At 28.4% G+C, this 13145-nt stretch overlaps 1 protein-coding gene across 2 annotated transcripts in view; it reads left to right on the top strand.

The window, feature by feature from the left end:
* LOC129914539 (NF-kappa-B inhibitor cactus) overlaps positions 1–13145 on the top strand; it is a 38709-nt gene that overhangs the window by 6235 nt on the left and 19329 nt on the right. For both annotated transcript variants that reach the window (XM_055993851.1, XM_055993859.1), the window contains exons 3-4: positions 403–580; positions 2803–3013. In XM_055993851.1, the coding sequence (XP_055849826.1) occupies positions 403–580; positions 2803–3013 (389 nt within the window). The remainder of the gene's footprint in view (positions 1–402; positions 581–2802; positions 3014–13145) is intronic.

The following is a 13145-nucleotide window of genomic DNA, read 5'->3' as shown; positions in this document are numbered from 1 at the left end:
TAAATGAATTTGATCTCTTTCTTTGGGTACATTTTTATTTCTCTAAAAGAACCCGTAAAAATACATTATTGTCAAAAAAGTATAAGAATTATTGTCTTTTGCAAATTAGTTACATATATACATATTCCTTAAGAGATCAGGTAGCCATTTCTAAACTTTAAGGTATACATAGCCATTCTACCTGCTTTTAAAATAGTTTTCTTCTTTGAACAACATAGGTAATCCGAATGCACCTGTTAAATCCCCTTCATTCTCTTCTTTGGTGTTTATTTGTACTTTTTGTATGCGCCCAATCCTAGCCTCTCGATTTAAACCTTCCTAGAAAAATAACATTTTTTCTTTGAATACAAAATACCTAAAACCATTTCATTTATTATTTATACTTTTTCTATATTTTTGCAGACAATTGCACCTGGCTTGTATAACTGGTTATGTTGATGTTGTTGCTGCTCTAATTCGTATGGCACCACATCCATGTCTATTCAATATACAAAATGATGAAGCACAAACCAGCCTCCATTTGGCTGTGATTTATGGACAACCTAAAATTTTACGAATGCTTTTAATTGCAGGCGCTGAGGTAAGTGTTTGAAATTTTATTTTATTATCTTTAAATTGAGGTTAGCATTTTAAATTCGTTATTGTTGTTAATTATTAAATATTGAAATCATCTTGAAACAAAAGAAGACATAGAAAGGCAATAAAAAAAATATCTTATTTTTAATAATGACGTTTTCTTGGTATGAAAGAAACACTATTTTCGTTCACATTTACTTGGGATTTTTTGCAAAGCAATGAATTCAATGAGATGGGAATAAATAGCGAAAGCTACAATTTATGCAAGTGTGGCAAAAAAAAATATGAAAGGCTTTTCTATTAAAGCAAGAGAAAGGATGGTATGAATATAAAACAGGAAGAGACAATCACTAAAATTATTTTAATTTAAATTAATGATTGCATAAATTAGGTATTTTAGGTGTCTTAAATGTTCAATTATATTCGGAACGAATATCAAACAAATAACACAGAAATCGTATTTAGGGCCAATTTTTCAACAGTCAGTTAAACAGTCAGTTAGTACTTATTCTCCTGATAGAGAAAAAATCATTTTTTCAACAGGCAGATATAGCTTATTCCTATGAATAAAACTATCTGCTTCTTTCAGAGAAGAATAAAAATTATTCTAAGGAATAATATCAATAAAAATACTGTGTGAATTGTCAAAGCTGCTTTGAAATAATTTTGACAAAGAATACAGAGGAACACAAGAAAACAAAAACAATTATAAATAAAAAAGACGTTTAGTTTTGAATATTATTGAATTTGACAATTTTTTTTTGTTATTCTGTAGAATAAATTATTTTTAATTGAAAAATTCAATGCTGTTATCCGATTGTTTATGAGCCTAATAAATTTATTCGTCGAACAGTTAACTGACTGTTTATTAGAAGATGGAAAAATCGGCTCTTAGTGGAAAATCTGATACCAATTCTAATTGTGGAAAGATTCCGATTTAGATATTCTATCCTTTATCGAGGGAAAAGTATTTTCTTTTTGCAAAGAAGTCATGAAAGATTCCACATCACACAAACTAAATTGTTCTTTCTTGCAAAATTCCGACTAAAAGTCAGATAAGAGTGACCCTGAGGTCAGTGTTCAAAAATGTTTAACTTTATCTACGCAATGGTGTGATTCAATTCATGTACAAAATAGCCAAACATATGGCTAATGTTCGTTTCTTATCTGATTTTTTTTTAAAGAATATTAATCTGCAGGAAAAACCCCCAAAAAATTGAAAAGTCGATAGGTATTGGATTTAGATATGTTCAGACTTCAAAAAAGTCACTAACGAATTTTAAAAGCATTTGTAAAAACTGTCATTTCCTTTAACTTTGAGATCCAGAATTCAGTGGATGTCAAAAATATGTCTGAGCATATTTGCACCAGTATCGATTTAAGTATTTCCTAATTGTGACTCATGGGAATCTTTATCTTCAGTTTCCACAACTTCGAAAATACCGAACTTTTGATTATTCACTTGAGAAATAAAAAAAATACAAATTTATGCATAAACATCTCAAGTAACAATATATCATTTTTTAGACCTTGCACACTAAATCGAAATTTTAAACCTGATTCAGACGCCCTCATGAAAAAATGTTTTTTGCTGAATGCTCATCGTAGCTTCAGACGTCTACGTTCAGGTCCTAATTTTTTTTTTTTTGATCCTCATGTTGATTGGCACATTTCCATTAAAAAGCAAATTTTGCATATCCGACCATGCTACAATCTATTATGGATTTGTGCCTCAGCAAAGACATACTTCCAAAAAAAAAGCAGGGCCTTTTTAAAGGCGCCAAACCATGTCAGGGGACAAACTGCGTTTTCGGTGTTATTGAAATTTGAGGTCCTTGGTCAGTAGGTGTCTTAGCTTGAATGCCAATGCAATATTCGTCAAGTTGAAGTCTGCAAAGACCTAGGCGTTTCATTGACTTCCTTGGATTCTGCTGCACGTTTAACACACCACGTTCATGTTGTCTGCCGATCTTTCGTTACTTTTATTTACCCAGAGTTGCCGTCAAAAAAAAAAAAAATATTTTCACTAAATCGGTTGTCTTGAATTGGGCAGCAAACATTGGAGAGTCAATAGGTCAGTAGTGATTGAATAATAAACAACAAAATCCACAAACGCCAGTTAAAAAATATGACCCACAGGCCTGGAACAAGCTTAGAATGTATTTGTTTTTTTAGCATTTTTTAGAATTATTACTAAATTGCTTCTGTTTTTGTTTTTAATTCTAGCCCACAGCTCGAGATCGTCATGGCAATACTCCTCTCCATTTAGCCTGCATTTCCGGTGATACACAATGTGTCAAAGCTCTCACAATACCAATCAGTGCATCAGAAATAAATGAAGCCCATCGTTCTTATGGTCACCTGAGTAGTGACAAAACAACATCTTACCTCGATTGTGCACGTCTACCAGCTGATTTGGAAATTCGTAATTATGATGGTAAGTTTAAATTTTTTTCTTTTTCAAAAACCAATTGTCCCTCTAACACATTATTTCTATTAATCCCTTGAACAATGTATTTTTATCTGCAATACACACACATTTTGCATTCATTAGAATTAGAATAGGAATTTCTTTGTCAAAAAAAAAGAAACTATTTTCGTCATTTTGCAGACGAAAACGACACAGACTAAGAGGAATTCCTACTGTGCGAATGAAGAAAAATCTATTTCTTGCACATTCTACACATAAAAATATCCCTTAGGCAGGCTTAGGCATGACAAATGTTTTTTTCTTTATTTGTTGCGAATTGTTTTAACACACAATTGAGGAGAGGAATATATTTATGAAAACTAGAGAAGTCGAAAACGAAAATTTTATTTAGAAACCTCGCTGAGAAGAGCGCATGTTCTGCAAAGCACATTCCACTTTTCTACTAGAATTGGTCTAAAAATAACTCCCGGTCACATGCGATTCAGTCTTTCTCCCTTATACTCTCTCTGGTTCTCTATAGCTATCCATATAGCTGTTGGATATTGTGTTGTTATTGAAAGCAGACGTCGACAACAACGATGATGATGATGATGGGTATGGATGGGTGGCTTTTTTTTTTGATTATGGTAGACATACCTATGTCTATAGAATAGAAAAGGATAAGTTTTCCTGGGTTTTTCCAGTCAGGCTAGGCATGTGCGATTTCATTGAACTACCACCATCACCTCAACCATATGTGAATTTGTTTTTTGTTTTGTTGTTTTTGTTTTTCACACGCATCACGCTCTAGCTGGTTTTGTTTATTTCAACTCGGTTTTAAAAATAGAATAGAAATTATAGCAGCCTGCTGTTTGTTTGTTGGGGCACGAACATTGTCGAACAATGGCTTTTTTTGAATTATTGCGGTGGGTGTTGGAGTTGGAGGTTCTTCTTTTTTGCTGACGTTATAGAAATGGAAATTCCTTGATAATACCAAAAAAAGAAATATAGAAAAAATAGTATCCATGCAAGGTAAATTACAAAATACAACCAATAAAAGGTTCTAAAGGTCACCAATCAAAATGTATATTTTCTATACACGCAATCTAGGGAAGGAAAGTAATAAGAATAACCTAGTCAAGGACGTAGGTAATATTATATTTTTCATTCAAGTAAATTGTTACAAATCATGATAGATTTATAGAAATCGAAGGGCAGAAAATAGATATTATTTATATTATATTTTTTAAAACCTGTTTTTGGTGAAGTACAAAAAATATTACAAACTTGATAGTTTTCTTGGACTCTCTCTGCCCCCTCTACGTCTAGTTTACCTTAATCGATAAGGTGATGTAATGATACTTGTACTTGTTGGTACGAGAATCTGCATTGACAACGTAAATTCTTAATTATTAAGAGGTTACTGAAGAAATGCAAAGGTTTATAATTGATTATAATTAACGTTGTCATTTTAATTCGCTAATAATAAAAATGTAAAGAGAAAAACATGTGGTCAACAGGGTGCTAAAGTAATTTGTCATACAACAAAAACTAGATTTTTAAGTTTTGTCAGTTAGAGGTCGAGCTTTGAAGATTGCAATTTTTTTTGAAAATTAATACCTTAGTTGCGGTAGAATTAACAGTTGGCAAAACGGTATTCATGAGGTGTGAAGTGCATTTGTATTAAATTACAAATTTCTGATGCAGTAGATTAAGGCTTTAGAGATATTTTTAGGGCAAAGTAGGGCGTAGGACAAAATAAAGAGATTTTTAGATTGAAATCTATTCATTCATTTTTAAAGTGAAATTTGTTTATGTAACCACCCTTAACCCGTTTGCGGTCGAAATTTTCTTTTGAAAAAGCTTGAAATGATTGCTGAATTTTGAATTCTTGTAATCAGTCGAATCGATTGATTTGGCACTTTGAAGTTCTCTAGCTATGACATTTTCGGATTACATTAAAGCGTCCCATCAACTGTTTAAAGGGTTAAGGTTTGCAATTGTTTTTCGTTTGTAGAATTTGCCATTAACTTTTGATGACTGCCATTGTTTTCCATCAGACATAATAAATATTTGTAAAAAAATTTGTTAATACTACGGAATTAGGTACATAAACTAATTAAAAAAGTTTTGAATTTTCTTATCGCTGTCTGGGCTGAAAACACATTTTGTTCGAAGCTTGACGAATTCTTAACCTTACTCAACTCTTCAAAATATAAAATTTCTTCGAAAACGAAATATTATCATATTCTATTCCGGTTTATTGTTTGTTTAATTTGTTTCTTAACACTCAAAATCAGATGTAGTTTTTTTTAGGGTTATCGCGTGAATTTTTTTCAATGGAATTTCTCTTAATTGGATTTTATTTTTTTCAATGAAAATTAAATCCGTGGGAGATTCATCATGACAAACAAAAAATTTGGAGGATTTAATTATGTATTTCCAGGAAAAAAATATTCTTCCGGAGATTCCCCATCGAGTCCAAAACGTATTTAGAAATTTGCAAGACATTTCCATCGAAACAGATGAGTTTTGTTTTTAAATTCAGAAATGCATAGTATGGAAATACCTTTCATTTGTTCTTGAAGTTAGAATACAAATCGAATCGTGAGCAATTTTTTCTTTTCAAAAATAAATTTTATCATCAAAGAAATTTAAAATAAAATTCAAAAAGAAAATTCCATCCAGTTAACCGTCGAAATGTCTAAAATTTTGTCTCGCCAAAAAGACTCTCATTTAAAAACAACCAAGAAATACAATTCTAAAATTATTTAAGAAATAACATTCACATGTTAAATAAAAATACATTAAGTAAATAGATATATATATTTTTCTTATAAACAATAAAATAACAGACAAGAAAAAAAAATAGTCTTTCATCTTTTTTGATATTTTGTCAAAAAATAAACCTAATTTCCATCTAACTTTGGCGAATGTTCAATTTTTCTATTTCTTTTTTCGTTTTAATATAAACATACAATAATTCTTGAGGTTAACATTGACGTCAGAGTTCGTGTGTTTATTCGGAAAATGTATAAATTATATAGAAAAAATTGAAAAGAATTCATTATTTTCTTTTATTTTTTCTCACATTGCCAACACCACCACCCTCCATCCCCAAAAATATCTTTAAAAAAATATATAAATATATAAAAATGCTCTCGATATTTTTGTTCATGGTTTATAAACATCTCATCCACCTCAACTTTTCAAAGCATTTTGCTAAAAATGTAAATTTAAATTCGAATTTCGTCTACTTGACTGGCTGTGTAATGGCTAGACTAACAATAGTCAAGAAGAATTATATTCTCATAGTGGATTTATTTTTGAATCTAAATAAGATACAAAATATACATATATCGCTCAAGCTATGTATATAACTGAAGAATGCTTGAGTTTACTGTTGCTCTTGTTTTGCTAGCTTTTTGGCTTTAAAATTGTGGGAAAACCCATCAAGATAATAAATTATATACATAATAATGTTGTTTTTTGTTTTATTTGTATTTAAATTGTGTACTGGTGCTTTGCCGCCTCTCATTTACGTAAAATCGTCATCATCAATGTTATGAAAACAATAACAATGGATCAAAAAGTTCAATAAAATATTGAATAAATTAAAAAAAAAAAATAGAAAACAATTTATAATCGGGCTATAAAAATTGGATAACAATATTTTTAATGTTCTCAATGAATATTGTATTTTTTATTCTTTTTGTTTTGTTTTGCCCCATCATAAAATTATTAAATTATTTTAATAATCGCATATTTTTGATTAAAAAGCTTAAATAAGGATTAAAAAGTATTAATTTTTTAAATTTATGATTAATCAAAACTTAAATTCTTGAATATTAAGATTTTTTGTTTTCCTTGAGGCACAAGCTAAAATTTGTATACAAGTTTTCAATTCTTCGAATTGGTCAAAGCGTGCATACTTTTTTTGGGTAAGTTTACATCATTCAAAACTTCCAATTTTACTTATTGTGAATACCTTACAACCTGCACTACACGTATGCTTTCTTTGAAAAAAAAGTCCCTTTCATATCAAATTGGTTTGTTGTTATTTTCCTGATTATGAAAAGTGTCTCATATCATTAATTAAAAATATTGTTTATTTAATTTAAGCACTTCTGTAATTGCTCTACTATAGCTGTTTTTTTGTTTTGAAGCTATTGTTTTTAACGACGCAAATAAAACCTCATGTTGTTTTGTTACACTCACTGAAGTGGAAATATAATAAAAAAAAATTCTATTCATTTCAGTAAAGATCTGACAAAAAAAATTAGTAGAAAAAAATGAGAAATAAAAAAAATAACAATTCACATGCAAATAATTGGGTTTGTTGAACTTGATGAAAAGTGGGTATTTCAAAGAAGGTTTTTTTTGTATGTTGTTAAATTTAATTAAATTTGCTCTATGATGATTTTTAATTGTCTTGAATTCTAGTTAACAATTCTAAATAACAATTTTAACGGTTTTGGTTTATTCTGAGTAAAAGTTATCCTATATGGGAAGAATAGTTTTTTGTTTTTTAATTGAGTTTACAATTCTGACACGTGCTGTGTAGTTTGGGATTTTTATCATCCATTGTATTTCCTTAGAACATTTGAGAAACAATTAATGATGATTTTGCACAATTTTTTTGTTTGTCTCGTGTATGACACGTTAAAGCTGGGAACAAATTTTTATTAAGAAGAAACTACATCTTCGCTGAATTAGAAACAGTCAGTATATTCAATTACTTAAAGAGCAACATCATCTACACCACTTTAGGGTTTTTTATTTTTTGTTTTCAATTTTACGTTTCAAATTGTTTTTTATTTATTTATTGGCTTTGGTGAAGTTTATTTTAAAAGGATTTTTAAACAAGGTAGTTCCTTTTAACTTAAAAAAGAGCCTTAAACAAAATTGCAATACATCATTTAATGATTTGCAATCGATCTGAAACTACTTTGCAACTTGCTTAGGCAGACATTTTTAAAATGAATTTCAGTTTAAATCGAATTGAAATTAACTAGCGATTTTTTAGGGTAGATTTTTGCATAAATGATGATGGCAAATTCAAAATATGATAAGATGCAAACTACTAAGACTGGATTGTAAAGCGATATTAACTCGTCAAGAACCGATTTGCAACTTATTTGCAATCGATTTAGAACTAATTTAAGAATAATTGCAATTGATTTGAAACTTTTTTTTGCAATTTGTTCTTCTGAAAAATACCAAATAAAATTAGACGAATGCTTCAGTGATATTGAAACATTGAGCACATGCTAAATTAAATGAAATTTTAAACAGTTGACTGAATGATAAGAAAATTAGACTTAAAGAAAACCTATGTTTCATTCCGGTTATTCTCAATGAAAATACTAAAATGCGTGAAATATGAAAGATTAAAACCTCTTATCACTGGCACATGCGGATGGACTGTATCATGAGCTCCATTGATTTCACGATTTGGTATGTTAAATATTTTTTTTTTTTTTCAGGGCTGCGTTAAAATAATTTGCACGTTATACGAGCACAAAGTTAATTAAGTAGCCAAAAAGAATACAAAGTGCGAATATTTGATCAGCGATAAATAATATCTTGTCGATTTTTTTAGCTACGGTCACTGTGGTGTATGTGTAACATTTTCTTCAAACAAAAATTATGCATTAGTTAAAACATATTTTCCATAGTTTTTCAATAAGGAAATCTTGTGGTTCTTCTTGACGTTTAACTAATCTTTATTAATATAAGTATTGGTTGTCGTAAAATATAAAAACTTTCAAAAGTATTTTTACTAAAAAAAAAAACAATCAAAACAAATTGAATTCTTTTGTACATGTCAACTTGTTTCACTTTTAAAAAATTTCCACACCAAGGTTTTTTAAGATTTTTTATTCTCATTTGTCTTTTCAGTATTAAGGTTTTTTTTTTATATTTTGAGCGAAAAACACAAGATAAGTCTTTTGAACTATTTTCGTTTTCTAAAAAATAAAATAAAAAAAAAAAAAATGTTTCTTAATAAATCATAACAAATCTTTCCAGAAGCACACATTTCTTTTCCTGACACTTAAGTTTTTCACAAAAAAAAAAAAAAAATACAATTTATGCGAGGCAAAAAAATTTTGCGCATCCAAATTCTAAAAATATAAAAATTGATCTCTAGATAATTTTTCATTTTTTTCACCATTGGATGTCTTGTCTAAATGGTGTCTAGAAAAGCCACTCACTCATATGCTCGTTCAGGGACTATAAATGGCAACGGTGGCATATACTCTACAGTAGACAATTAATATATTTCATAAATGTTTATATCATAATTTGCATATACTTTCGTACATATCTGTATGTGTTTGTGTGGTGCTTATGAACTATTTTCATCATCTTTGGTCAAGTGTGTATTTTTGGTTCTATAATTTATTGATGATTATCATGGGGGAGACCAAATATTGTCTGTTTGCGGGTTTGCGGTCTTTTTTTGTCATGGGGCCATGCAATTTATTTTTGAGGGAAAAATATAAATTTTTATATCTATTTTTCATATTGAAACAAAAAGTCATTTTTGTAATTAAGGAAAAGTTTGATAAATTGTAAATATTTTAAAATAACTTTTGACTTAAATCAAAACTTTTTGTCTCGTACAGACAAATGTACCCCATTACTGTTTAATTTTTCCGAATGCGTCGTTTAATTTTATTTAGACGAAATATAGCAGATAATCAATATTCAGAATCTAATTAAACCTCTTCAGTTTGGTATCGTCTTGGAAATCTAAATCATCCGCCTTCTTAAAATTAAGTATCAAGTGGGTTTTTGTCGCACTTAAAATACTTAATTTAGAATTATCTGATGAATTATAGTAAAGTAGTACATATTTATATTTACTATCTCAATTCTTGAAAATTAAAAAATAAATTAAAAAAAAGACACAAATTGTTTTTTTTTTTTTAAAGATATTTTTAGTATTCCTTGCCAATGAAATGAGATAATCAGGTCAAGAGCTTTAATCCTCTTTTTTTTTATTTGATATTAAATTTTATGATAAGAGACAAGAGTAAATTTAATAATAATTATATTTAATTGTTAATTTTTGCTTGCGAAAAAGAAGTTTTTGATTGAGTTGAAAAGATAATATTAAAAAAATGATGATCTGGATGAATTTGGGCAACGTTCGTGATCTACTAGAATCTTTCCGTCATATTTTGGAATTTTATAAAATTCATTATCTTCTTTGGTTCCATCAATGATGTCATCTTTTGATTTGAGAATCAATTTGAAGCTAAAAAACTTTAATTGACATAATGAGAATATTCGATAAAGGTGCGATTTTATCGAAAGTGGCAAGGTTTTCGGAAATAACGATAAAACCAAAACAATATTTTAAACTAATTTAAAAAGTTATCAAAAATATGGAATTTCAAATCTCTGTAAATCTGTAAATTCCTAAAGATTACAACTTAAAAGAATGTGTAATTAAAATACTGACCTTCTTTAGTACTTACATTATACAAGTAACATAGCAACACGCTATTATTCTGTGTTAAAGAAAATCATACGGGTTATTATGGGGTGTGGATATTTAATTATTTGTCAATCATATAAAAATAGGTATAATATCTTATCTTGGCTATCATTGGGGTAAAACACAAAATAAACTTGAAGTTTGCAAAAACGTAAACGGAATTCCCACATAATTGTAGTACACAATCAGGGTTGAAAAACAAAAAAAAAACTTTACAAAAAGATAATGGATACGGAAATTTTGAGCTACGTTTTAGGTATTTTTGTTTTGATCGAAAGCACAAAAAGTGTAAGCGGGCCCATTCGTGCCCTCTTTTTTATCCTTTAAGTACCCTTTTATTGGTTTTCACAATAATACCCAAAGAAGATAATTTTTATTTTATATGATTCATGAACATTTTAAGTACCTTGCTCAAGTTTTTTTTTATCATGTCCCAGTAAAAAAAGACAGTGTTTTTGGGAATGTTTGTTCCCTCATAACTTCTAAACTATTCGTCATAATTTGACAAATGTGATATTTTTAGAAGTGTTTTGCTTATCTGCAGGTTATGGGCTATCCTCCTATGTGGCGGACTCGAGAAGAAAGAGTCTATGAACTGCAAAATACATAAATTTTATCAAATCTGATGGCAAATACGTTAACAAGTGTTAAATAAATACAAAGATTAAGATTCAAAATGCCAAGTTTATTGATAAATTAAGGTAAAATCAATTGACATTTATCATGATTTTACAATATGCTATCGAAAATATCGCGTTATAACGTTTCTATAAAGCTTATTTCTTTACGGAAGTTAATTTTGTAAAATTTTTTTAACTGTCAAAAAAGTATTGACTTTCGGTAAATTTTCTGAAACATTCTATAACAACTTTCTTTTACTTCTTTAAGACTTGTATCGTAAGATTCTTTTTTAAGACATTGTAATAAGGACTTAAACTTGCAACGTATTGAAATTTATCGACGCCTTATCGAAGAAAAAATTTACCTCCTATACTAACACCTTATAGAAGTTGAAATTTTATTTCATTTTTTTTTTATTTACTTTTTATAACCATTTTTTTTATAGTGTTTATTCACAGATTCATAATTTTCGTTACTGTGAATTTTTTTTTTTTGTATCAATTCATAATTCTTATCTCACAATTTATTGCTTTTTGACCTCAAGTTTACAATCTCATTCCGTCGAATATCTATCTTTCATCAAAATTCGAACGTCATTCAACTATGGTCAATAATGATTATATTGAACAACAAAAATTCCTGTCGTTTAGGTATTCTTCTTATACATAGTAAATTTTTATGATATTGTAATTCACAATGACTTTTTTGGGAAATTTCTTTCCGCTATTCAAAGAATTATCAGAATTATCACCTATGAGCAATCAAAAAGATTTTTTTTCTCTTTAAAATATAAAATTTCCAAATCGAAACCAAAAACCAAATAAAACTCTCAAGTATAGCCATATTAAGAACTATGACGTTCCTTAAAGAAATTATGATTATAGCAAAAATAACATTTCATACGTCAATCGGAATTAATTAATGTTGTGGATAGGTTTTTTTTTTTTTTTTTTCAAAATCCCTATCCCCAATAAAAAAAATATATTGCAATAAAGAAGTAAACAAATGAATCAGGACTAATTAGTTGAATGGAAACTTTAATATATTAATTGAGAAAGTTGAAAAACAATTATTATTTATTTTTATTATACTCGGCTTTTGTTGTCGTGTGGAATACAATCATTATTATTGTGATTGTGAACCGATAGATAATCGCTGCTATAATAAATCTTTAGATTTAAGTTACAATGATGATGCAGTTCAATAATGTTATCATCAACTTAAATATGTATGCATTGCATACTGAACCGGAAACGGGGGTTATTATATTACGTAGTATAATTATGATTAAATGTCATTTGCGTAAAACTCCACGGTACCAGTCGGTGTTGTTAAGGAAATTTCTATTTCTATTGATAAGTATAATGCAGGCATGTGGTTTAGTTTAAGAAATAACAAACAATTCGGGGTATCCCTGTTTTCTCAGTGTGTTGTTGAAACTGATGAATCGATTAAAATTCTTGGAATACCAAGATTTAATCATTAAATGAGTTTTATACAAGTCATGAATGTAATTAGAAAAAAAAAAAATGAAAATGATAGTTGTGATTGAATTGAAGATATATGATCCATTCAAAAAAAACTTTGAATTGACTGATGCAATAAGAACTTTGAACTTTGAAATAATAATTTAAATTTTTGTACAAGTCATTGAATGCAACAAACAAAAATAATGTTTATTGTGAATGTAACATAATCCATTCAAATTTTTGATGATTTGATCTTCGGATTGAATTTCGATTAATGAAAAAAAAAAATAATGCCTTTTATTTTGAATTAATGTGACTAAAGAGTTGAAGTTGGTTGAATGGATAGAAATTTTACACAATTACTTGGTTACTTGAAATGTGACACTGTCTTACATCATTTACAAATTTTATAAAAATAAACTTAAATACTTTACTCTCAATTATTATATGTATATTTCAATTAATTAAAGAATATAAATATTTGAGAGCCTTGACTGCATAAAAAAACTATGCTATATGTATGAAATTATAAGAATATCGCATAATAAGATCTAACGGGCGT

This window comes from Episyrphus balteatus, chromosome 1 (genome assembly GCF_945859705.1).
Source record: "Episyrphus balteatus chromosome 1, idEpiBalt1.1, whole genome shotgun sequence".
Classification (NCBI taxonomy): Eukaryota; Metazoa; Arthropoda; class Insecta; order Diptera; family Syrphidae; genus Episyrphus; species Episyrphus balteatus.
Note: the sequence above shows the minus strand (reverse complement) of the source record. Positions and strands in the feature narration are given on the sequence as shown.